The sequence below is a fragment of the Phaethon aethereus genome, assembly GCF_964289735.1.
Source record: "Phaethon aethereus genome assembly, chromosome: 1".
Classification (NCBI taxonomy): domain Eukaryota; kingdom Metazoa; phylum Chordata; class Aves; order Phaethontiformes; family Phaethontidae; genus Phaethon; species Phaethon aethereus.
The window spans coordinates 15,001,961-15,029,637 of NC_138575.1; the positions used below are offsets into that span (position 1 = coordinate 15,001,961).

The following is a 27,677-nucleotide window of genomic DNA, read 5'->3' on the forward strand; positions in this document are numbered from 1 at the left end:
TGTTCCTGAAGGATGGCACCCGTGGGGGGACCCAGGCTGGAGCAGCTCGTGAAGAACTGCAGCCCATGGGAAGGACTCACGCTGGAGAAGTCCGTGGAGGACTGTCTCCCGTGGGAGGGACCCCACGCTGGAGCAGGGGCAGAGTGTGAGGAGTCTTCCCCCTGAGGAGGAAGGAGCAGCAGAGACCACGTGTGATGAACTGACCACAACCCCCATTCCCCATCCCCCTGCGCCAGCACTCCTTGCAGGAAATTTCTGGAGAAATTTCCACCACAGAGATGAGGACAGTCATCTTCAGCCATCTTGGACAGCAGCCAGGTGAATGCTCATCTACCAGTCTTGTGATTAAATGGACAGTTATTCAGTTGAGATAAATACAGTTCAATAGGTAAGCCAAAATCCACGCACGCAAGCAAAGCAAGGAATTCATTCACCACTGCCCATGGATGGGCAGGTGTTCAGCCATCTCCAGGGAAGCAGAGCTCCATCACGCCTAATGGTGACTTGGGAAGCCAAACGCCATCAGTCCAAACACCCCCTCCACTTCCTTCTTCTCCTCCCCAGCTTTATACACTGAGCATGACATCATATGGTATGGAATATCCCTTTGGCCAGCTGGGGTCAGCTGTCCCGGCTGTGTCCCCTCCCAGCCCCCCGTGCACCCCCAGCCTGCTCGCTGGCAGCCCGGCACGGGAAGCTGGACAGTCCTTGACTGCTCAGCAACAACCCAAAACATCAATATGTTATCAACATTATTTGCATCCCAAATCCAAAACACAGCACTATATCAGCTACTAGGAAGGAAATTAACTCTATCCCAGCCAAAACCAGGGCAGAGAGATGTTTTTCCACGTCCCCAGTTTAGACAAACATGTTGGAAAATGTTGAATCTTGGATATAATCTGTCTGTTGTGTTGTAGACAATGTATAAAATCTTTCTGTTGAGTGCTGTGTGGAAAGAGGGTTGGCAGACAGAAAAAAATACTCTGAGCAAGCGATGGTAGATTGCATGATAACTTTCTGAGCAGTGATAACCTTAATCTAATTAGTTTCCCAGTCAAGATTAAGAAGACACCAATGGTGTGAGAGAAGGTGAAGAAGAAACCCTTAATCTATAAAACAAATTTAAGAAGATGAAAGACATGCTGATGGATAAGATGCAGGAGAGGAGGGAAATCACAAGAAAAATTACTGTATGTCTTGTCAATATGAAAACAAAGTAGTCAGACCTTGCATCAGTAAACATGCACAGAACATAAAAAAGGGGGCTATATGACAGGTTATATATTTTGATATATTATATATATTATATTTGTAAAATAAATTTTCTATATATAATGGTTTGTATTATAAACCGTCATAACTGAGTGACCAGAAAGGGTCAGCAAGTTAAGCAAAAGTGGTTTTTAAAGTATATAGGCATTTGATAAGAATGAATGGTGTTACCATTCAGTCAGAGGTCACCAAGTTTCTGCTGGCCCTATGAGAAATGGAAAGATAAGTGAAAAGAGAGACTGAGGTATATCTAAATGAAATTTTTGCCCCAATCCATGTCTGCAGTAGAAACTTTTAAGAGGACCATTTCCAGCCTTGCCCTTCCCCTAGGATCTGTGTACATTGAGCTGCCCTTGCCGTGCTGGGTTTTTTACACAGAAAGTTGTCCCAGCAAAACTCCCACCGCCCGATCGGCACCCTGTGAAACCAGTGCTACTGATTCGCTCTGCATTCACATCAGCTGAGCCTTCCTCTCTGTTTTATATATGGGACAGATGGTCTGTTTCATGCAGCTCCTGTAACTGCTACAGCATCTGCTTATACCAGCACTGAGACGAGGTACACGCAGAAGGTGCTGAGCATGGACTTGCCAACTTGCTACAGGCATTTGCTTCCCAGCTGCAAGTGCTGGAGCAGAGCATGTGTTTATGGACCAAGCCTCGGCAGGTGGGACCAGGCCGGGGGACACATCTGGAAGATGCAATAAGAGTTGCAGAGCATTTGCGTGTGGAAAGGGGCGTTTCTAGAGCCATGCGCTGGCAAACTTGGCAAGAAAAATCCATTGCAGACAAACCTCAAATTGCATCGTTTCTACCTCTGATGAAAATACATTTTATTTTCAAAGGATTCTCAATAAAAACAAAGCACTTAGAGTTTTTCTCAGAACTGTTTTTGGATTGTGCTCGGTTGGTAGAGTTCACAATGATCAGCCTGAATATTTGAAATGTTCCCACTGACCCGCTGCACACTTTATTGGCAAAAAAAGTTTCAGACAAAATGTTTCACTCAGTACTGCCAAAAATGAGAGGTCTTTTGACACTGGAAAGAGGGAAGTCATTAGCTGGCAGCCCTGGCTGGCAAAGGATGTAGGGGCAGCAAATCCATATTGAGAGAAGCTAAAAACCAAGTTAGTGAGGCCATTAGTAGGTCTTTCTGCACAGGACTGTGAGTATGGCTTTGCATAGGATCTACCAGAAAGATCTGCTCGCTATCAGATCAGATTGGTTTGATTCAATAGGATCTAATTAAATTATTACATTTTTAGGTTTGTTGCTAACTGGCCACAAGGAAATAATTACAGAAATAATGATTTGCTTAAGCAGAAAGAAAAGACTACTTTTTTTCATTGGTAAAATAAGGATAATTATTTGCCCTGTTTATCATAGACCTGCAAGGCAGAAGCAAGGTACCCCCAAGCTGGTGCAGGGACATCACAGGAGTCCCAACATCACGCAAGGGAAGGCAACAAAGAACCAGTCTTTACTTGTGCCTTTTATCTAATTCATGTATTCATTTTCAAAAGTACATAAGTTAACACATGAGAACATAATTCTTGGATACACAAATTACTTCCACCAAATTTATATCAGCGTTTCATTATCTTGTTCCCATGGTTACACTATTAGTACAATTTAACATGGCATTTTCTTGCTAGCCAAAAATAATTCTAGCAATAAACCCACATAAAAATACTTTGTTGTTATTGTCCAGTTTAACCACTGGGCAAGGTCAGTATAACTCCTCTGGTCAGTGAGGTAGCTCTTATATATCAGTACACTACAGCGGAGGTTACTTTCATCTGGCACTGTTAGACGTCCATTTCTCTGGTCTTGGTTTTCTGCAAAGCTGGAAAGAGTTCCAGCTCAACAGAGTCAAGAAACTTGATGCAGTGGATTTCTTGAATCGCAGTATGTCATTAGATACCATTCAAACTGGGATTCCATTCCACATGCAGAGATGGGTCAAAAGGAAACTTTCCTGTTAGTGGATGCATTTGTGAACCAGCATGGATGTTGCATAGGCACAAATGTGCCTCCCCAAGTGGTCTGGAGAGATTAATTTTTAAAAAGGCAACATTGCAAACAAGAATGTTTCTTCAGAGCAATGTGGTTGTAGGAGGTGGGGTAGCTGTACCAATTTTGCTCCAAGGAGCCCAAGATGCTCTTTGCATCTGTGACTTGGTCTGCATTTCAGACTTCACTAAGAATAAAATTCACTGTTGTCTGATCAGTTGCATGGATGAATGCTAAATGGGGTTCTCATTAGGCTGAAAACATATTGCGATGGTCATGTTTCAATGGATGTGAATCAAATATTTATGTTATTAAGGCTGTATGGTGTATCTTTATGTTGTACTCATGAACCAAGGTGGGAAATGTTATAGGAGTAAGACTAAGAGGAAAGACTGTCTCATTTTGAGGGGCTCAACACCAAGGTAGCTGAGGTGCTGAGCAGCTGTGTGCCTCACCAGCAGCCCTCTCCATGCACTTTGAGTTAATTTCTGCTATTCCTGAATAGAGCGTATTTGCCTTGCCTGGGTATTGCAAACTGTTAGCACATTTTTGTGAGCCTGATGGACCATTCAGGGACTATCAGGGACTAAACCTATTCAGGGACTTTGAGATGTCAAATGCCTGTTTTCAAGGACAAACATTGTACAACATTTTAAACCATGCAAAATTAAAAGTGTAAACTGTTGGCTGCTATTCCTGCATGAATTACAGGTTTTCTCTGCAATCTTTATTTTTCTCTTGGGCTTAATTGTGACATGGTATTGTGTCTTCAGTCCCAAAAAGACAGTCTCTATGAAGACTGCTACTCTACAGGTTTTAAGGAATTTTGATCCATGGGTTTTACAGTCCCTGTATTTGATGTCTAAGGAGTTGCATAGTATCTTGGCGCACTTTCCTGTGCATTTCTGGAGTCCCTGTGTTTCCCCTGAACCAGACGCTCCAACCTGTCCTTTCCTTCATACAGCTTGAACTTGGACTTTTGGAGAGAATTACAGAAATGTTTTCTGTATGCCTATGTCTTCATCATCATGGTCAGGGAGTTTCTCAGCAGATTGAAGAAGGTGCCTCCCCAAACTAAAGTTTTCTAAAGAAACTGTCATAAACTGAAGTAAATTGGATTCACTGCCAATAAACTTGCTTGAAATAGGTCAGAAGCTCTCAGCCCCATCACTTTATAGTACCACTTTCCGATGCAAATCATCCTGTGAAACTAAGAAATGAATTCACAGGTGTCACTGGTAATAGATGTAGGAATAATGCATTGAAGATTGCTAACTTACTACAGCTAGTGATGATTCTGATGGACTGAGTCTTGAAATTTATATTTCCCCTAAACATTTATTTATAAAATTCAAGTAGTGTGAATGACAAGATACTGGACTGCTCACAAGGCAGACATTGTATTTTCTATACATTTATTTGAAGCTCAAATATCTCATACACTGTATTTCAGTTGCTCGCAATGTAGTGATAGAAACATTTGCTGCTTGATGCATTCAAGAATATTTTGAGTTGCTTGTGGGATTTCTTCTCTTTTTGCTGGTGTCCACCAGTAGAGTTAAACTAAACCAACTACTTCACAAAACAATTCTATTACACATGTTTTCAGCCATTATTTGTTTATAAAGAGAGTACTGGAAAAAGGATGTGGGGCTCCAGAATGTATGAACATTCTCGAAAGAAGACACAGTTACTGTAATCCCAGTTAAACTCTTTCCTCTGGCTCCATCTCTGGATCCAGTTGGGTTAGAGTCCTCTTACTCCCTTTGGAAACACCACAGCTCCTGGTTCATCCTTCTTAACAAGGTAGTGGGCAGCATGCACTTCTGGGGTTTCAGAGGTCACCCAGTAAGCCCTCAAGCTTCATACCAACTTTGCACGTAGTCAACTTTTCCAGCAGCCCATGGCAGTCTCATTGGTTTTGGTGGGACTGTCAGATTTTTCCTTTGACTTGTGTTGCTTCTTTGCCTTACATTATTATAGTCCTTTCAATGTCTGAACAGACATCTTAATTTCTAAGGCAGAAATCATCAGCAGTGGTATATTAATAGGCATATGCCAGAAATTTTAAATGGAGGAAGACCTCCTTTCTGTGACTTCTGGGCTTCAGTGATGAAAATCAGCACTAGAGTGGTTGTTTGCTGTGTTGGAAGTACTAAGGATTTCTTCACCTCAGAGGCATTGCAGCACTAGAGCAGTACACATGTAGGACTTACAAAAATGTTCAAAAAGGTATTACAACTTGGTATCATAAACCTAGACAGGAACTGAAATTGCATGCACATGCATGCAAGGATTTGCTGACAACTATACTGTTAAACTTTGCTGTATAGTGCAAATCTTGGGGTCAAGCAGCAAAATTTAAAAAAATAAAGACACAGAAATGTAATTCTGTAGAAGTGAAAAGAAATTCCAAAATTAACACTTCCAGTTAGGAATCGGTAGGAGAATCAGGATTACCAAAGCACCAAGGCAATGGCTGTTGCAGTTATACTGAACAAAATAGGACACTTTATTGATCAGACAGACTTGATAGCAAATGGAGGTTGCCAATATAGATATATTATAATAAAATATTCAGAAAGTTAATTCAAATTTCTTCCACATTTTTTCAAAGATTTTGTATTTTCTCAACTCTGGCATGTCAAAAGCAATGAGTTCAGGAGGGTCAGCAATCTCATAGGGTTGTCCGTAGGTAAAAGGGCAATCTTGCCTTTAACAGGAAAAAGGCAAAAGAGAAAAACATCACCAGTGTTACTGGTCTCATTCTCCAGGTCTTTCTCCCACCATCCTGAGCTCAGATGCTCAGTGGGAGAGACATTGCTGCCGCTGATACTTCTGCTGCTGTTGGCTTCAATGAGACATCAGCTCCCGAAAGGCAGTAAAATCCCACTGCCAAATGTCAACTTTAATGAAGCAGCAATGCGGCCGAGCGGTCTCGGGGCCTATTGTCCATTTCTCTTTTCTTCTGAGCAAAGCTGTTAGGAGATCAGGAGGAGCCGTAGCAGAGATAAGTGAAGAATAGCACCTGACAAGCTGTGCAGGCATAAAGACGTATGTGTGCACCTCAGGGGCATTAAAAGGAACTATACAAAAGTCGATGCCTTTATTATCCATTCAGAACTTGTCTTGCCTCTGTGCCAGTCCATTTGCAATATCGGCTAGCACTGCTTTGGAAATCAGATTTAAATGATTGTAATGACTTCAGTTAAACCTTAACATTTCCAGCTTAAGAACAAGGCTGCCGCCTTCTGCTTCCACCTCTCTCTTTTCAGAGGAGACTGCCCCATGTTGCTGCCTTCCAGTTGCCTGTCTCCACCACGTATTAAGTTCCTCCCCTCTGCAGGCCTTTATCTTTGCATTACCTGCTTCCACTTGGCATAAAGGTGCTTCAAACCCTGTCTTACTTTTTCCTATGCCATAAACCACCCTGAGATACAAGCATGGGTGCTCTCATTCAGAGGAGATGGGGAGCAGGCTGCAGGCTGGCTTTGGGAAGGCTCCTGATTTTAAAAAGGGGCATGAAAACAGTCTGGAGCTAGAGCTTCTCATGAAGAGCAAGCTGGAGTCCTCTTGCCCAAATCTGCCTTCTGGCAGAGTATATTGGGGAATCCCCCTTAGGAAATGAGTGAATCCTGAACAGATTTTAATACTTGGAGGATGAACCAGTGTCTCAGGAAGGGTGAATACAGTTCCTGCTTGTCATGGAAAGCATAGCATTTAGTCAATTGCACGTAATTTCTAGCAAAAAAATGCTTCACAAAAGACAAGAGGGACAAGAGCCTTCCCCTTTCTCCCCCAGCGCACTCAGTTACTTCTTTTTTCCTTGCTCACGATAGAATGTTCCCTCGTCCATCACGTCGTCTTTCTACTTGCCTTCAGTCACTTCCTCTGAAACTTCACTTTGTCCACTAAAGTACATGGGGAACACAAAGCTCCAAGTGAGGGCAAAGGAAATGTGACTGTCATGCCCACGAACAGGGCCTTGAACGCCTATAAATTGTAGGTCCTAAAACACTTCTCATTTCAACATTAAATCACATTTCCTTATCATGGTGCATTATATTCTGGGAATCATAGCCATGCTTTGGCAGAGAATGTGGCAGTGACCATGAACCCACGTCTCGGCGTACTGCAGAGATGTCTCACCAGTGGCTATTTCTCTTATCCACCGCCAAACAACTTCTTGAATCTCTCAATCAGCTTCCATAGGAGAGATTTCTCTGGCTGGCCAGCAACCAAGAGCCGGCGCAGGCATCTGCCTAGCAGCTCTTTGTACTACAGGTGTTTCACCGCTCCCCGGCTGCCACCTGGTGTGCTGAGTCAGCATCCTGCGCGAGCGCCGCGGGGATCCACAAAGATGGAGGAGAAGCTCAGCACGTTTAAGAAAATTTCCCCTCCCACCCCTCTCCTTTTATTTCATTTCCTCTTGCAAGTGTTTTGCATTTGTATGTTTCGCGGCATGACAGCCAGCAAAGTAGAGATCAGATAGTGATTGCTTGAGTTCTCGGTGGCTATCTTGAAATCACTGGCTCAATTGTTGACCACTGACCCATGCTATTTCAGGTACTGGATGGGTGAGTAACGCCATTTTCCAGTCATTTCCAGTGATGACTGTCAAATACCCTTAAGTGGTCATGTAAATGAAACTGAACACAACCAGGACGTCATACCAGATACTTCTCTGAAGCAGTAGACTGTGGGGGCTGATTCTTTAATGCATTACTAATATACTATTGCTGTTAGTGTGCTCCACAGCATGTACCAGGTGAGATACAGACAAACCCCTGCTGTCGAAGGCTGCAGTAGCATGGATGGAGATTGGTAACAGCGTAGGGAAGCCTTCCTGGTTGTCAACTCAATGGTTGCGCAGTGTAAGCTGAACTGGTTTCATAGGGTGTAATCGTAGGAGTCAAAAAAGTCAGCAAGAGGCTTTGCGGACTACAGTACAGAGCAGGGTTTATCCAGATAGAGAGTTTTTCTAAATTTATGGACAAAGGTAAATAAATCTGAAACTTTTCAGCAAAATGGCCATAGTGCTCAAACCTGGAGTTTCCCTTCAATGCTGCTCCTGCCCTAAGGCTCAAATGGGTGCTGTCTGTGTTGTCCTTGTGTCCAGCTCTGCAGCCACTGCAAAGCTCATATGCTGAGAAAGGTGACCATCCCAGGTTTCTGGTGTCTGAAGATCACAGAATCACAGAATCACAGAATCACTAGGTTGGCAAGGACCTTTAAGATCATCAAGTCCAACCATTAATCCAGAACCACCATGTCCCCTAAACCATGTCCTGAAGCGCCACATCCACACAGATATATCATGTAAGACCTTAAAATACTTGCAGTTATCTTAAAGGCCCAAAGTAGCTGAATTTAGCCTTACAGAGAAACACATCCTAAAAATTTTTAACACACTGATCAAACTCCATCTTTAATAACTATTAAACAACATCAACTTGGACAACTTAAAACTTGTCAGCCTGGCTACAGCTACTGAGTTTGTGCCAGAACCTCTCCCCCAACAATTCAAAACTGCCTTCTACTTTACAGCCTAAATGTGTTCCTGGACAGTTTATATCCATTTTTTCAGGTGCCAAGACTGCCATTCCAGTTAAACAGCTCTTCCCCCTCTCTGAGATTCGTTCTCTTGTGTTATACAGAGTAATCATAAAATTCTTCAGTGCACCAGCACCATGAGGCATGCAGAGATGTTTTCTAGGCAGTACTATATGTTTTTTTAGATGTTTTCCTCTCCTTTTTTGCAAATGAGTACTAACAATTTGAACTTATTAGTTTTCAGGAGCAAAAGACTGAAACTGTTATTTATTAGGGACTCTACTATAGACTTAGTTGTAGAAATTCCCTTTTCATATTAATGTCTCTTGCTTCTAAATGTTACTTCCACCTCAGAAGCCTGCAGAACTTTGCCATGTTTATCCTGAAAATGGTGGCTGGTGCACTCCCAGAATTCCCCACTCACCAGCATGTTTAGATTTTCTTGCAATTGCATTAGCTTTGTAAACAAGCTAGAGTCATGCACTTAGAATCATAGAATCTTTGGGTTCGAAGGGACCTTTAAAGGTCATCTAGTCCAACCCCCTGCAAGGTTCAAGTCCCCCTAAAGGGTCACCTTCAACTAGATCAGGTTGCTCAGAGCCCTGTCCAACCTGACCTTGAACGGTTCCAGGGATGGGGCGTCTGCCACCTCTCTGGGCAACCTGTGCCAGTGCTTCACCACCCTCATTGTGAACAATTTCTTTCTTATATCTAGTCTAAATCTGTGTAGTTTAAAACCATTGCCCCTTGTCCTGTTGCAACAGGCTCTGCTAAAAAGTCTGTCCCCACCTTTCTTATAAGCCCCCTTTAAGTACTGGAAGGCTGCAGTAAGGTCTCCCTGGAGCCTTCTCTTCTCCAGGCTGAACAACCCCAACCCTCTTAGCCTGTCCTCATAGGAGAGGGGTTCCATCCCTCTGAGCATTTTGGTGGCCTTCTCTGGACTCGCTCCAACAGGTCCATGTCTTTCCTGTGCTGAGGGCTCCAGAGCTGGACGAAGGACTCCAGATGGGGTCTCACCAGAGCGGAGTAGAGGGGCAGAATCCCCTCCCTCGCCCTGCTGGCCACATGGCTTTGAATGCAGCCCAGGATATGGTTGGCCTTCTGGGCTGCAAGTGCACATTGCCAGCTCATGTCCAGCTCTTCATCCACCAGTACCCCAAGGCCTTCTAGGCAAAGCTGCTCTCGATCCCTTCATCCCCCAGCCTGTGTTGATACGATGGGTTGCCCTGACCCATGTGCATGACCCTACACTTGGCGTTGCTGAACCTCATGAAGTTCACACAGGCCTATCCCTTGAGCTTGTCCAGGTCCCTTTGGATGGCATCCCATCCCTCAAGCATGTCAGCCACACCACTCAGCTTGGTGTCATCTGCAAACTTGCTAAGGGTGCACTCAATCCCACTGTCTATGTCATTGATGATGATATTAAAGAGTACTGGTCCCAATACAGACCCCTGAGGGTCATGACTCATCATCAGTTTCCATCTGGATGTTGAGCCATTGGCCACTACCCTCTGGATGTGACCATCCAACCAATTCCTCATCCACCGAACAGTCTACCCTCTTCCCAAGTACAAAACCAGGCTGTTGTAGCTGCTTGATATTTGGCAGAGAAGTCAGGACAGCTTGGATGAGGACTGGGAAAAATTGTTTTATGTCTCTCTTCTTTCTTTGCCATCACATTTTCAAACCTTTAATAAAGAAAGAAAAGGGCAAATTTCTATAGAGACCACAGTGAGAGACCCCAATAGTGAGCTCCTTCTTTGTCTCTTACCGCCATTTATTCTGCTAGATTTTCTTCTCAGTTTGATATAGACAACACTATTTTTGATCTTAGCTTTCTGTAGGTCCATCTAGCTCCTAACTCTTTGGCTGCTATTCCCTGTAGATATCCTTATTTATTGATTTCAAAGATGTTTATCTCTCAGCCTCCCCTTAAGAACATAGGCCTGGAAAAGACCTACTAGATCATCAAACCTAGTCCCCTTATCATGGGCAGTTACAGCATCATGCAATACCTTTCATAAAGTACATTACATCTTAAAATAATCTTGCTCTGATTAACTGGTTGTTCCAAACATCACTCTTATAAAGGTTAGAAAACACCAGCACCAGACGGCTCTAGTGCTTACATTATGCTGAAAAAAATTTCCCTGGTACTTCTAGCACTCAGGTTTACCTTTTCCATGGATGCATTTTACTGATGACTCATGGTCCTCCAAGGGCTGATCAACATACTTACATGTTTTCTCTTCTTCACTATTTGTCCCAATAGCCTTCTGCATTGATAGTGCCTCCCATCAGTGTATTTTACTACCAAACCTCTACTCTTGCCAAAGCTCCTAATGAAGACACTAAATGACTGACAACCAGGCTGATCCCCACGTGTATGCTGACAATAGCTTGAGGCGCCCTTCAAGCAAAAAATGCCAGATCCCCATGAACAAGTACAAAAAACGCACCTTAAATTCTCATGCTAAACTCTGTCTTCTCCAGGTTAATAAATATTTCTATATGACAGTATCAAATGCGTTCTGGAGAGCATGTTACTTAGCTTTCTTTTATAAAGTTACTGCTTCCTAGCTCTCAGATAGAACCATGCTAATGCCACCCCACTTTGTATTTCTTTCCATGTCTTTATTCTTTCCTTTTATAATTATTCAAAGAACTGAGATCAAACTGATGACTGAGCATTTGCTCCAATTACTTTAAAATTCTCAATTTTATTTTTCTAAAAATTAGGTAGCATGTATGCTGTTCTCCGGTACCGCACCAATAATTTTTTTTTAAAAGACCTTCCTACCACAGTTCAATGTGTTGGTTATTTCAGTATTTGGGGTTGGAGGGTCTATTCCTCCCACTTAAGCATATTACGATCATTTTAGTTTTGCTATGGGCTTGGAGGCAGGAATTTCCATTTCTGAATGCTCATGCCTATTCTCTGTCAGGGCATTGTCCTCCTGTACTCTGTCGTCCTCCTCATTCAAAAATGAGGCAAAGAATTAGTTCCTAGCCCCAGCCTCACCCCATTTTTTCTTCTTTCATTGTTAACTTAATTGAAGACTATTTGAGGTTTTGTTTCAATTTCACTTGAAAGATTTAACACAGTTTGACTTTTGGTAAGCTATCGTTTAGATCTGTATTATCTGACCTCCAAAATGTGTCTTTGTTTGCTAACTAGTCCCTTTACATATAATTTCTAAGGTCTGTCCTCACATCTTTTCTTTTTTTTACTTTTTCCAAGGCTTTTTAGAGGGATGGGTAATGAGGATAGAAGGAAACTGAGTTTGCTACTCATTCAGAAAGAACTGCAAGTACCCCTGGAATTTTATTCATCTTCTCAAAATACTTCAGAAAATTTACATCTTTGTCTGAAAGAAATTCAAAGCATTCCCTACAATTAAGTATGGACCTCTTCCTTCTAGTTAACTTGCTAGTTTCTGTAGCTTATCAAAGTTTGTCCCTCTGAAATATGCATTTTTTAAACCCGGTTTCAGGATAATTTTTATTCATATCCTCATTTTATTTAAATTGAATTGACTCATTGACACTGAAGGTAAGAGTATTTTCTGCTCTTCCTTCCCTTTACCAAAACCATGTTTAAAATAGTTTCACTACTTGGATCAGTAACTTGTGATGAAATATCAGCTGTATAAATCTCAAGCAATGCCTAGGCTATGTCATTCATAATCGCACCTATTCTCCAGTCTGTCTGTTGTAGCCTACACTGTATTTATATTGAGTTTATTCATTAATTAAATCTAGTACATTTCAGTATGCTATGGCTTGATATGGTTTGGCTAAAGACCAGGTTCTCCAAAAAGAAGTTAACATTAAATTAGAAAGCTGTAACACTCCACTGTGACAGCATCCAAAATAAACCCTTTCAATAGTTTTAATAGTAAGTTTTGTTACCAAGTGAAGCCAAGCCAAAATTGCATGAGACAGCTGTGATCTGACAGAAAACAAAGATGCAATATAAACAAGTAGTTCTTTCATTACTTACACAGTTCTTTTTCAGGAGACTCTAACATGTGAGAAAAGTGGCTCTCTGATATCCCCACATCATCAAACAACCTGGCTTCATGACAGTTGACTTCCAGGTCGTGGCCCTCTGAGCACATGCATTTGCAAGCACCTTTGTCATTCCCGTGATCTCTGGCGTGGACCTTCAGCCAACACAGAGAGCTCATAGCACACCTTCTGTGATACAAAGACATGTTAGAAAAATTCTGATGGGCTGTGACACAGTTTTCGTGTTATTTTAGACACTTTAAACAGAAAAATCAGAAGAAAAAAATTATTAGATCCCAAGGCCAGTGGACACCACAGGAGGTGATACAGCATATATGTAACTTTTGGCATGTACCTTCCTGTGGATGTCTGGCTACACCACCTCTCATATCTGTTTCATTGTAAAGAAGTATTTTTATCTCATCATCTATAATTTCAGTTTACTCATTCTTCATAAGTTAGTCATCTACCGCTGCTATAGCTGTTAGCAATTCGTTGTCATAACATTTCTAGGGAATTTTTGCCCACATGGTAATTAGGCCTGCATCCATTAATAGTCCCTGGTTTCCGTATTTTTTCTGGACAAGGCTATAAATACCTATTGCATATAAAGTGGTTAGAACACCAGAAGTTGTGATCTTTCACAAGGAGTCATTGGGATGCACCTTGTGAGTCACCTGCCACATACTCATAAAAATCTATGATACTCTTGCATTATCTTTATGCTTAAGTGAAGATTGTTGTTGTTGTAACTAAATTATTCATAGAACTGCATTAATCTCAAATTTTAATTATCATGGCTAATGATCAAAACTTGAAAGTTAAATGCTCCCGTGATGATATAACCCCTCACAGAATTTCTGTCTCTATCATATCAAAGAAATCTCTGCCCATACATGAATCCAACACTTGAGGTTTAAAACAGGCCCCCTTAGTGCAGTAAAATTTCTCTTACAGTTCTTCCCCTAAGTGATCTTAACTGAAGTAGATTGCACTATCTTTCATATTCTTTTCTACATATTTACAGCTTAACACATTCCTCACATATAGTATTACTTCATCTTCCCAGTTGTTTCCATCTTTCTGAACGACTCATGCTGTGTAGTGCTTGTCTTTGGGAATGGCTGTTGGTCAACCATACTTCTGTTATACAGCTTCACATCTTGCCACAGCTAATGAAATTCTTCCATTTTGCTGTCTAAGCATAACTAGCAGGTGTTAAAATATCTCAGTTATCTGTCAACTCATCCAGGTTATGGCAAGTCTTCTCTCCCTGACTGTAGCACCTCCCTTAGTGCCGCATTCCACAATATTCCTTTCCTTTCTCTTTGCTGTCCGGTCACTGAATATTTGCACCTATCTTTTAATACGTGTATATATATTCTTATCAGATTTGGCATCAAAAAGTCAGCTCCCTAATAAGTCAAGTGGACATAACTGTGTCAGGTCTTTTATATTATCACAGGAATGCAGTGGGATGTTCTCCTCCTTTTTCTCCTCCTTAACACTGTCTATGAATGTTCTTAATCCTGTGGAGAGGTTCAAGTTTGTCTACATTACCAGGTAAGATGATGTGAAACGAAAGAATAAGAAGATTAAAGCAGTTACTGCTGAAGCCTCTCACATCCTCATCATATGTGTTTGAGGGTTTTACTTCAAATGAGAACTAGTCTTGTCTCCTGGACCAAATGCCCCCATTATAGATGTTGTTTGAAGCTTTCTGAAGAAAAATTAACCCACAAACCTTTGCTCCTTCACTTGAGAGGGAGAGCATCTTTGGGCCTCTCTAGGAAGATCTGCTTTTGTCCATGTCGCTGAGATGAAAGTGGCACATCAGTGTCCTGGAGTAATCCCACAGGGCACCTCCCATGTCCCACATGGGAGCCCAGGACACACAAGTCCAGATATGATTTTATCATTCCAGCTCTCCAAGAACACTGCCCTTGAATCTTGAATTTTGTTTCACTTTCCTCACTGGCTATCTCACCCAACAGCCATCATGTGGTTAGCAACCCTGTGTGAGGACCACCAAGGTATCCTGCTTCCAGAGGAACTTTTGGTCTCCTTAGGGCACAAATTAACAGGCTGGTGTCATCTCCTTTGGGAGCCAGCTGGCACCACTCTGAAGAACCTCTCCAAAGCTGAAGAATGAATCTGGCAGTCTTCAAAGCAGCAATAAGGAGTCTTATATGGCATTTGCCTCTTTGTCTTGCACGAGAACCATTTCAGGTGTTAAGGAAGCTGTGCATGATTCAAGAGCCTTCTCCTAGGCACAGGTTTTGTGGTGAGGCCCACACATTAAGTCAGAATTTTAAGGTCCTCATCCAGCATGGAAGAACTTTTGGAAAGGAACTGCTAAGCTCCTCAAAAAATAATCTGTTTTACATGCACCAGAACTGTTTCTGTGAATGGAATCCATAAATGGAGAGAATCAGGGGATTTGCTTCAAAGTTGCACATTTGGTCCAAGGCAGAACACGAATGCAAACACAGAGAATTATAATCTCACTCATTAGTACAGTCCATATCACTCAAGGCAATCTCAGCTGCATGGATGTGCAGCCTCTGTGTTCACTCAGGACTGTATTTGTCCCTGTGTCTTCAGCCACCTCCCCTCACCCTTTCTTTTTTTTCTTTCCCAGGTGCAAGCTCCTGAAAGGCTGTAGTCCTAGTGAATGTCCCCTTAGAGTCCTCACCTTTCATTTCACTCTGTGCTAGAAGTCCACTCCACCAACACAGCTGGCAAAAACTCTATTCAATTTATTGGTATTTAATGAGTCACTGTTTTTGTAAACAACTTTTAGAAAAAAAATCAGAAAACAAAGAACCTCTCAGTTTTTGGAACAACCACGGAGGCTTGGAGGCTCTTGCATTTGTGGGTATGGAAAGAAAATAGCTGGTCAGTGTAATTCCCATCCCATTTTTTTGACTCTTTTTATCAGGAAACTTGACATTATCATACTCCACATGCAAGCAAATGGGGTGTGTTGTCAGGAAAAGAATGAAGACAAGAGAAGAGTCCTGCCAGTGGGAATTTCTCAGCACTGGTTTCCTGTAAAACAGTCAGCCTTTTTATAAATAGAACCTCATTCCATGCAATGATATAATTTTAATCTGTCACCATATTTGGCACAACCATAGGATCATGAACTACTTGCTTGCTAATTACCATTTGAGCTCATGCACAGATCATGGGCTGTGATAAGTTTAGCTTGGTCAGAGTCACAGGTCTGTCAGTGCCAGCAACAATTCAGTGTCTGTTTCCAGTCTCGGAAAGTGTTGTGTCTGCATCCTTTCATCCCAGAAGGTAAAATCCTTGGACTCCCTCTCTTAGTATGAATAATTTGTCTTGTCATTCAGAGCCCTAAAGGAAAACCATGTGGCAGTTTCTGTTAGCTGTTCATATGAGAAAAAAGCTTTTCAGAAAAGAAGGCATATTTAAGTAGTATTTATTAATTATTTTTTACGAGCTTGAAAATTTTCACCAGACTCCAATATGTAGGAGAAACAATTTGTTACTCCACGTCTTGTAAGAAAATTAGAGGAAGGACTGGAGGAAGCCCAGGGCCATCCTTACAAAGTCACTATTCCTGCCGGTAGCTTTCTCAAGCAACCAAAAGGAAGACAATGTGGATATGAGTCTTGTAATTTTTGCAATTGCTCAAATAGTTCTGAACAGTGTCAGTGACACTAATCAGTCATTCATCAGTTTGCCCTGCTGCTTCTCATAAAAGCTCTGATTAGCTACAGAGGTTTTAGGCTTGGCTGTCTGCAGGCTCAGGAGATGGTGCTAATCCCATGTATTCAGCTCACACACAGATGGCTGACTTCAACCAATAGAGATTTAACTTTTTCCTTACTTGAATCAAAAAGTCTACAGGAACTGATTATTTAAGTCTTTTCATTCAATAGGTGAGCTTTCCAATCCAAAAGTTTCTGAATTTATTAGAAGTGGATAGTGGTAAAACAGTAGTAGGCTTTGTTACATTTCCATTTCAGTCACATTGCCATTAGAGACAGTCAAAGTTTAGCCAAAGATATGGGACCCATGTCTGTGTTATAAAATGATCTCTTAGCAGTTTCACTGAAATTACCTAAAATGGTTTCCATTTTTCAAATTTGTATAAAACTGAAAGTAATTTCATTCTAGAGAAAAATCTTCTAATCCTCTTTAGAAGGAATAAAATGTAAAAATTTCTAGCAATACAAAGTAGATCTGTAGGTGGATTTTACACCTTTCAGTCTTGTAGCTGATAAATTAATCATTACCTGCTTCATATTATTGAGCAAGTCTGTAGTCTTAAACACATTCAGTGCAAAATATTCCTTCAGCAAATGAAGACTGGAGGTTCACTAATCTTACTTATGTTAACCTCTACAGGTAAAGTATGATTCCTGCATCTGAAGATGTCGGACAAGCAGTCATCTAGTAGAAAGCACTAAACAGAATAGACAGAGGAGATAACAATAATATCCCCTTTTTGATATCTGCCTTTATGCAACCACTGTTTCCCTGTGTGTCTTATTACCAAGAGAAGTCCAATTGCAATCAACAGAATGACTCCAGAAAATTAAGCAAGTATATCAAAGTGTGCAGGAACAGAATTCAGGAAAGATGAGTTAGCTGGAAGTCTGAGGAACTCAGCTGGGAAGCTGAGATAAGGGCCCGTATTTTTAATTACCTAGGTGGAAAAGAACAAAGTTAAATTATTTTTGGGAAGTACTAAGAACATATGTCTCATATGCTATGTAATAAAAAAACACAGAGATGTCAGTATTTGCTGATTATTCTTGCACAATTAGCAAAAAATCCCACATCTATTGATCATTAAATGAGCATTAAGCTTCCTGTCATTTTGAGGACGATTAATAAAGGTAAACTGGTTTTGGTAGTTGCTGTTATATAGTAAATCAAACTTTTGTCAACAGTTACGTGGATAAATGTGGACATTTTCACAGACACCAAAAGTAGCGTATTCGCTGCATCATTTCATTGAAGTCCCCCACAAGTGTGAGGGCAATGCTTATGTGTGAGAAATAATCTTTCTGGAAGTGTGCGTAACCCGCTTAGTAAAGCAAATTATTGTACAGTTTATCTCTAAAATCTTTGGAAGATCTTATGAAATAGTGTCAATGAGTTAAGGCAGGCAATAGGCAACTTACAATTCGTCCAACCTGCATGTTCTGAGTAAATCAGCCCTTATCTAATTGTTCTTGTTTCTAAGCCTAATTGTCCTTGAAAGTATTATAAGCTGTTATATTTTCACAGAAATTAACTGCTCAGGAAGAATTTGTCAAATGCCTTAGGTGCAGCTTTTATTCTATGTCAGATGCTTTCTGCAGACATGCTTTCAAGGCTTTGTCTACAGCAATTGTGTACCTGTCAAAAGGAAAATACCATTCCTGAGCTCTGTTTTCACATCTCTCTTCCAATATTTCATCACATTGATTCAGTGCAGGTATGTTTTTGTTTTGTGGGCATTAGAGCTATGTGCTTACGCTTGTCCAGAAAAGACAAGAACTTTTTGCAATTCCCAAAGCCCTGACAGCTGTTGGTTGCACAAGCTACTCTGTGTATAAACCATGTTTTCCAAACAGAGGTCTGTCTGGTTCAGCAACCATCTAAAAGGCCAAAAGCCACACAATGTATTCTTTTCAATTACCACATATACCTGCAATTCAGAGCACAGTGCACCAACATAATATTAAGACTTATAAAATATGGTTTCGGATTCATTGTATCTCATCAGCCATACTAAGAAAGAAGGACTAATGCTGGAAATATGCTTGTTTCCAAGTTAGAAAAAAAACATACAGGCAATTACTGAAAGCATATGGATTTTCTGATTCTCCTAAATGCAATAAAAACCGAGGAATGAACCCATTCAACATAACCTTTATTTTTAGATTTTTCTTACTTTCCTTAATTTTTTTATCCTATCCTCCCCTACAGAAGATGCCCCTAGCTGCCCTGGCTAGCGCTGCACTCAACGTTGTTTGCTTCAGTGAAGACAAGTCCATCAGCATGACCAAGGGCTGCAGTTAAGCATATCCATGCGCCATTCCCTTTGCCCTGATAGGAGATGTGCCATGAGTACCCAACGGCTCTGTCCCCTGCTATGCATGTACCACCTCCCTGTCACAGACCCAAAATTCAGTTCCGGTTGGATGGCACCTCTGGAGACCACCTGGTCCATCACCCCACTCACAGCAAGGGCCACCCTGCATGGGGTTTCCCAGGGAAAGCCATTCTCAAAAGCAGCCTGCAAGGTACAAGTCATGCCTTCGCTGCACTCCTTCAGCCGCGCCCCGGGACAGTCCCTGCGGGCAGTGGGAAACCACGTCTCACACAGGTTTTATGTTTAGAAGTACATTTGGTCCAGTCCTATGAGACAGGCATATTGGCATGTTTTCCCAGCCCATGGATTTTCTCAGCTTATGCAGATTCAGCGTATGGGTTTGCTTTTTTGTGTGTGTTTGGCAATCATGCGCCACCACCTCGGGGCACATTGTATCCTCCTGGGGCAGAAGCCATGGTTCTGCATCCCTATCACCACCACAAGGCCAAAAAAAAAATTAAGTTCAGTTTTTTAGCAGTTACCCAGGCTAACAGATGAACACCCACCCTTTGCCTCTGTTCCCACCATGGTATGGCTGTTCCTACCCAGAGCGGCTGGTGGTCGATGTCAGCTAGCTTTCCACGTGGGTAGAGGCTTTTCATTTTTCTTGGTATTAAAGATCGACGCTTTTTCGTGTTTGAGATGTCATATGGTGATTCCTCAGGTAAAACAGATCAGAAGTTGTCAACAGTGTTGACAGCTTCTTTTTCCTTGCAGAACAATGTCCTTACTTGTGTTTTTGAGGACTACAAACCTTATGCATAGAACATATTTCAGTTAACAAGGTACAGCCAACTGACAAACACCCCCCTTACCTCTGTGTGTAGCAAGCACTTAGATTACCAGAAATGATAGGGAGGGTTTTTTCCTCTTTTTCTCTCAGGTTTGTTTTGCCTGACCATTTGACAGTAATCCAGTGTTTCCTTTGATTATCCAGGTTATTAATAATTTTCCCCTTTTGTTTTGTGTGAGCCTTTTATATTACAATGAAGAAATCAGTCTCACCAGGAAAATGTGATTGTACTGATACAAAAACTGGCCAGGGATTCAGGATGTAACTTTTTTTTTACACAAGGTGTGCAATTGAAGTTGTATTTGTAGTTTTTATATTAAATACTTAATCACAGCATAAAATTCTGTGACTTCTTTTTAAATAACCTACCTTTGAAACTCAGGATGAAAAAGTGTGTTGCTTTAATGATAACTGTGTAGGTACTCATCAAAAGGAAAGTTTGGTCTCATTATCCCATTGTTCTCCTTTTCTTTTTTCTCCAAGCTGCCTGTCTCGTCCTGGGTTGTATGATTTTTCCTGATGGCTGGGATTCAGATGAGGTAAAACGGATGTGTGGTGAAAAGACAGACAAGTACACGCTGGGGGCTTGTTCAGTCCGCTGGGCATATATCCTGGCAATTATTGGAATCTTGGATGCCCTGATCCTCTCATTTCTGGCATTTGTGCTTGGCAACAGACAAGACAGCTTGCTAGCAGAGGAGCTCAAGTTGGAAAACAAAGGTAGGACTGCTTTAGAAACACTATTATTGGGTGGCCTCGAGGGCAATTGCTTAAAAACGATTGGTTTAATTTTATTTTATACTTAAAAGGTGGCATGCTGGCTTAATTCCTAAGTTGCCGTGAAGGAAGAAATGCAAGGGGCAGAGGAAGTTTTGCTTTTCAGCCTCCAAAATCTAAGAAAGCTCGAAATTGCCATAATTGCTGCACTATGCATGACTTACTTACCCTTAACAGTTTTTAGAGCTGTAGATGGGATGTTTTTGTGTTACCCACTTGTACACTATTTCATTAGCATTTAAGTTTCACTATCTCCATCTTTTTCTGTACCCCATGGAAGATTTGTTCATTTGGTTCCTTTAGGATTTTGCATTGTAATATGAATGGCTGCAATATGGCGTATGTGTTAGCACAGTACACAGTTAAGGGGGAGTGTTGACCTGGGAGATTGGCAATGGGCTATGTAATGGGACCACCTATACAGCGAGACACCAATGGACCTCTAATCCAGGATGAGAGCCAGGAATGAAGAAGAATCCTAGTTCTTGTTTGATTGTGTTGCTTTGAGCTCATTAGTCAGCTCACAGGAATGCTGTAGATGCTGTAGATGCTGTAGAAACTGAATATTCATGCAATGTGTTGGGGATTAAACACATTTTTACATTAAGCCCTTTGACACAGTCCCCCACAACATCCTTCTCTCTAAATTGGAGAGATATGGATTTGATAGGTAGACCGTTGGGTGGATGAGGAATTGGTTGGATGGTCACATCCAGAGGGGAGTGGTCAGTGGCTCAATGTCCAGATGGGGATTGGTGACAACTAGTGTCCCTTAGGGGTCCGTATTGGGACCAGTACTCTTTAATACCATCATCAATGACTTAGACAGTGGGATCAAGTGCACCCTCAGCAAGTTTGCAGATGACACCAAGCTGAGTGGTGTGGCTGACATGCCTGAGGGATGGGATGCCATCCAGAGGGACCTGAATTCTATAACTATGAATCTATGATTCTATGATTAAGAGCATGAACTATCTCAGGCCAGTAGTTTATCACGCAGTTTTGAGAAGAGAGATGCTGTTCAGCAAGTGTGTGCAAGTCTGGCTGATTTCTGCAGCCCCTTCCGCTCATACTCCCCCAGCATCCACAGCTGTGTATCTGATGTGACAGATACCACAGAGGGCATGTCCCTGCCTTGTGTTTTTAATAGGCCTGTTGTCCCTGGATCTGTCTAATCCCTTCTGAACCTGCTGATACTGTCACCTTCTACAGTACCATGTGGCAGCAAGATCCTGAAGCTCACTACTGACTGATAAAGAAGTAGTTTCTTTTATCTGTTTCAAGCTCATCCCCTACTGGTTTCACCGAGTGTCCCCAAGTGCAGGATTCTGCATTCAGCTCATCCAGCACTTTGTAATTTTGTAGGTTGCTTCTAATAACAGCAAAGATACTAGGAGCCCTTCACCACTCAATTGGAAATCAAAAGCTGTTTGGCAGCCTGTGTTGTACAAAAATAGCTGGTCTCAGTCCTGCTCGAGAAGGACCATTATCCGTATATCTGAAAGCACCAGCGTGCTGGCCCCAGATTGCTGAATTGCAGACAGTCAGCACACTCAGCACAAAGACAAATGGACTTGAAGATTGAACTTCACATACTATTCCAAACCTGGTTAGAGCCTACTAATGTTGTGGGTTAAAGAAAGTGTATGTTGCTTGCAATTGCATGTGTACATCTGTTCTGCAGGTAAACTGAGAGCATCAGTTTCAAGGACTATCCCTGTGGCCCTTTTCTGTAAGGATAATGTTCATCTGCATTTGGAAATTAAAATACTTATCAGAAGGGCATTCACAGCTATGCCACAAGTGCTTTTGGCATCAGCACTGTGTCTGATTTGTCCATACTATACAGAGCTCATGAACTCAACAACTACTTGTATCAAAGAACCTCATCTGTTTTGGCACCTTATGAGCAAGAAGCAGCTTCTAGAGACTCATCGCCTCTCACATCACTGGCACAAGCTCCTGCCAGAACATGTGGTCCTCAGTATGTCGGACAAAATCGTTCAGCAGCTCATTTTCCTTGGATTAAGTGCAGAAATGTACCACAGCACCAGCTTCAAAGCAAACCAGAACTCAACAAAAAAGGACCCACCCCACTTTGTCCTTCACAGTCAATCCTAATGTTCACCAGTTTTTAAACTGTCTTTCAAATGAAAAGACGCAACCTGTCTTCTAAAAAGAACATCATCTCCCCTCTTGCCACAAAAAGCTTCTGCTAGGCAGCAACAGGGCAAGTCTGAATGCCCCTGCAGCCTCCCAGCATTTCCCCACCTGCATGTGTTGCTTCTGGGCACAGCTGCAGCCCCAGAGAATTTGCAGGAGAACACAGTGGGAGCATGGGTGGACACCACCAGTGGGGACACGGCAGGTACCAGTGCCAGCAGAGCACCAGCTTTCCACTTTGCTGGCCAGAAATCAGTCCTTCTTCTGGCCTGGATGCCAGGAAAGCCTGCCTGCATCCTAGTGAGCAAGTATTCTACTGAGACAACAAGGCACAAGCACTTAATTCCTTCCGGTGGTCTCTGATCGCTGGACAAAGACAGGCTGCAGCTTGCTGTCCCTCATGCTGTGCTGATGGAGCAGGGCTTTGGGGCATGGTCCCTGCAGACCAGGGAGGGGTTTCTGCCCAAAAGGCCGCACTCCAAAGCAGGCACAGGGATGTGTATGTAGTACTCACACATTTTTGCAGCTAGCAGTCATTTGACTGTGAATGCTACCCACAGTGTTTAGGAGGATTATTTTGGGTTCATATGGCCAGGATTGTAAGGCAGGTTTTGTAATCCTGGCAGTGACTGGCTTCATGCTTGGGTGACCAGTTTGGGGCAATGGTCTGTGGTTAGAGAAGGTGTTGATTACTTAGACCATAATGATGAAGAAGCTGGTAGAAAATTAGGGCCAACACTTGTCCTTGAGTTGGCACCAAACAACCTCCTGTCTGTACCCCTGGCACACACTACAACATGCATGAGGACCTTGACGCTTACCCTATAAAATACATCCATATGGCCTCTTTTGGGTGAAGGGATACTGAATAAATACCTGCCAGCATTAGTCCACTTGTAAAGTATCCATGCATCTCTTGGAAATGGTCAGGATGCCAAAATACTGAAATATGCAAATATCACTAGCATGCCTCCCATATAGACAAGAAGATAAGACTGAGGATGTAAGCAATCCCAGCCTCAGCCTCCCCAGCTACTCTTACAATGTGAAGTCAAAGCCTTCATAACAAGCAGCCATGAATATTAAACACCCTCCATCCTCACCTTCAAGAAGTCTTCCTCCAGACTTGTGCTGGCTTCTGCTTCTAGATTAGCAGGTATGGATGAGGAGCATTCTCAAGGAGTCGTCCCTGGGCTACTGCTGTCTTCCAAGGGGCAAAAGGTGTGGCCTGATGGTCAGGACTGTCCTTTGGGTGGGAGCCCAGGGACTCCTTCCCCTTGGTGGTGGCGATGTCCTCTGGTCACAAGTCTGGACGTCCCATAGGCTGTGATAAGCAAGGTGTCCACTTATGGGACAGTCATGGCTCCATCATGGCTTTTTGGGATAATGCACCTGGAGAGCAACCAAAGCTGTGCCTGAGAGGAACTTCTGCTTGCCCTGTCAGCTCTTTTTCTGCTGCTGGGTCTTTGCCCCACGCAGGTAGATATTACTATGTGGTAGCTCAGCAGAGGGGAAGAGACAGTAAATTAAGTATAAGAGTCACAACCGTGTTCATTTATGCGGAAAAACCTTCAAGAACAAGAAATTATTAGGCAATGATGAGAGAGCTGGGCAGCTGTTTTCTTAATCAGGTAATAGTTCTGTCTGGAGGCTTCGTTGCAGATCAGCTCCCACAGGCTCATTAATGAGAGTCTGTGGTGGCTGTGCGAGTACCTGTCACCACAGCTGTTTCTCAGCATTGGTGACAAGGGAACAGTTAAAAGTATATGAAATGCAACAGGATGATAAAAAGGTGAGAAAATTACAGAAAAAGAGCAAGCTGTATTTCTCTGCAGACTTACCATGCTGAATTGTCCACCTGCTGTGTGCTTTTGATGACTACAGTTCTGTATATTTACGTAGGTTAATGAATGCTTGTAAGTAAGGAATTTGACTGTTAAAATTATTCATGGCAGAAGACGGACATATTTTTGCCATAAAAGAAAGTTTCCTTTTTCACTACATGATAAAAACAGTGCTTTCCCATTTCTTATTTGCTTAGATGTAAGAGTAAACTACCATGCGGGTTTCATGTCTGAGAAATATAACTCAAGTTTAGCGGACTTTCTTCAGGTTGTAGTCTATTTAATGCAGTTTCATCATCAGGCAAATTTTATACAACTCTCTGTACCTTTTTCATTTTAAAAACTGCCTTCTGATGAAAAAAAGCTATTTCTAAAAAGACTTTCATGTTATGTTTATGCCATTAGCAAAAGGAAGGGAGACAACAGTATTACATGGTTTTCTTTAATTCATAGGAACTAATGGTAATGACTTAAAGGCCTCCATGTTATTAAACTAATGGCATGCAGAATAGTCAGTGTAGTTGGAATTCATCTTAGCTTTAAGCTTCATCAACACCATTTTGACTGAGCCATCAACATCAGACATAAACCTTGATGTGTTGTGTAATGACATAATTTAACATTTTGAACTGTAATGTCTTAATGACAAAAAATTAAAGTTCTGGCCAAAGGGTGGAGAGACCAAATGAGAAGTTTCCAAAAGAAATTGAGAGTGCAAGGCAATTACTTTTATGGTAGAAAGTGGTAATATGGTCTGCATTATGAGTGATAAATACAAAAGCATTTGGAAGAAACTCCCCTGTTTAAGTAATATCAGTCAGAGCAGGTGGATGATGCACTTTGTGGACAGCAGTGGCTCTTCTGATGGATAGAACAGCTTCACATGGTGTTTATGTTTAACATTTGACTCATCCTTGGGGCCCATATGGTCACAAATAAGCAATTTGCACTAAAGATTTCCTGGAGTTACAAACCTAGGACTGAAATAGATAAAAGGACCAGAGAGATAGACAGGAGATTTGAAGGATTCCTCTACCCTGCAGTGATTGCAACTCACATGGACTCAAACTACACCACATCTCTCCCAACAGCCACGCTGTAGAGAGCTCACTGCAGAGCTCAGTGCGGGATGCCCAACCCAGGACTTGCCAGTTGGTTGACATTTACACCCTCATTATTCTCCGTACCAGTGCTACCAGGGCGTGATCCAGGTTGTTGAAGGCTGGCTCCATGCAGTCACTGCAGAATAAACACACTTAAAGACACAAGCTAAAGGGAAGTTGTTTCTTGGTGACGAAGTAGTTTTCTGTAAAAGAAAAAAAAATAGCCATGCACGGGGGTTTTTGCAACTTTGGCTAGAGAACAGTCTCCTGTGACAGGAATAGTCTACCCACATGACTGCGGCTGCAACAGAAAACCGTCTGCAAAAGCCCCAGTATCGGAAGCTGAGTGACAGGAGGCCAGCAGCACACTTGTCCCATCAAGGGACTACATGGCAGAGTGCGCATCAGTTGTCATTCTTCAAAAGGAAAATAGCTCAGATTACAACGCATGTGCAAATTGCTGCAAAATGGCAAAGCCCTGCTTATCAGCATGTAGTTCTCATGGCATACACTCACAAACATTCAGCTAAGTTGGTCAAAATTAGGTGAATAAACATGAATATTGATACCTGATTTAAGCTTTCACATGTAGCTGCAGTGCATAAAAGAATTGCCAACAGCCCCAGTAGTAATAAAGAGTACAAATCCAGTCAGAACACCATGTACACCCCTGTATACCCATGTTCTCTATCTGATAAAATTATAGAGTCCCTTTTTTGTAAAGCTGTGTACCCCCTGACTCCTTCCGATACACAAAAAGTCAGTGTATGCACCTTCTCATTTCAGTTAGCAAGTACTTTTGAAAAAAAATACTTTCAAAAAGAAAATGCAGGATTTCAGTTACTCTCTTTCCTTTTGTAGACTGGTATTTCTCTTCATGTCTGCTAGTCTCCTCCCATCCTTTCTAAAGACTTCAAGAATCACCCACCTAAGCCTGTTGCTGCTTCATTTTGTGGCTCCATGTTCAAAGTACTTACAGTTACTTTGAACTCAGAACCAATTTGGTCACTTGAATTTCCATTTAAGAAGGGAAATGTGGAAGAAACTCATCAGGGAGCGATTTGTGATGGGTTGCTATAGACAGCCCACCGCATGCACTTGCCAGGCTGCAGCTGGCCAGAGGAAGCTGGAACTACATCAAAAGGTTTATGCTCTTGCCTCAGAGGAGAAGTACTTAGGTACCCTATGTTTCAAAGGCAAAATCAGGCACTTCTTTGAAGCCCACAGCCATAGGTTCCAGGCTGGGAATTCCTGCCCCTCATTTCTAGCCTCAAAACATGATTCTCTGCCATGTCAGCAAAGTCTTGTCACAGCTGTGAAGAGCTCACATGTTCTCTTTCAGCTTCAACCGACAAGTGGCTCATCTATTATAGCATCACTGCAATTATCTCTGGTTGTTAATTTCTTTGTCTAATTACAACCTATTTTCCTTCAGGTATCACCTCCACAATGAGCTACAAGGAGCTCTGAGTATAAGAACAGTACACAAGTAGTACAAGACATTTTTCATCTAGAAACCTGCAACTAGAAGCCAAACTAACAGATTTTTTTTATAAATTTTTTTCCCCAAAATTTTCTGCCTTAGGTAATGACAACCATTGCCTGTGATTTCAACTATATAAATAACATTTTAAAAAGAGAAACTATAAAGATAAACATGGAGAATTCATTGTGTGGCATCAGAGGGAACTTCATCTCTCCAGGGTGAAGATTCTCATAGCACTGCTGTAGGATCTATCCCAAGGTATGAACTTTCATCCAAGAACTGTATGAACAGTCATTGGATCCAAATCCAGGACTTTCCTTTGCACTGCCTTAGTGTCATGCACTCTCTTGCCTGATGTGTATGGAATTCTGTCACACAAAGCAAGAACAGCTCCAGCCTGGGGATTTTGGGGCCCCTTACTCCACAGCATTCTACAGTATGTTGTGTAGGACACTGTTGTTGGAGATCAGAGATGGAAGTCTGAGAACCTCTAACTTGAGGAGTGAACCTCCTCAAACTAAGGCAGGCAGAAAATCGAA

At 42.0% G+C, this 27,677-nt stretch overlaps 1 protein-coding gene across 1 annotated transcript in view; it reads left to right on the forward strand.

The window, feature by feature from the left end:
* LHFPL3 (LHFPL tetraspan subfamily member 3) overlaps positions 1-27,677 on the forward strand; it is a gene marked incomplete at both ends in the record, with an annotated part of 194,199 nt that overhangs the window by 162,835 nt on the left and 3,687 nt on the right. Inside the window, one exon of the mRNA XM_082014090.1 lies at positions 20,249-20,485. Coding sequence (XP_081870216.1) covers positions 20,249-20,485 — 237 coding nt within the window. The remainder of the gene's footprint in view (positions 1-20,248; positions 20,486-27,677) is intronic.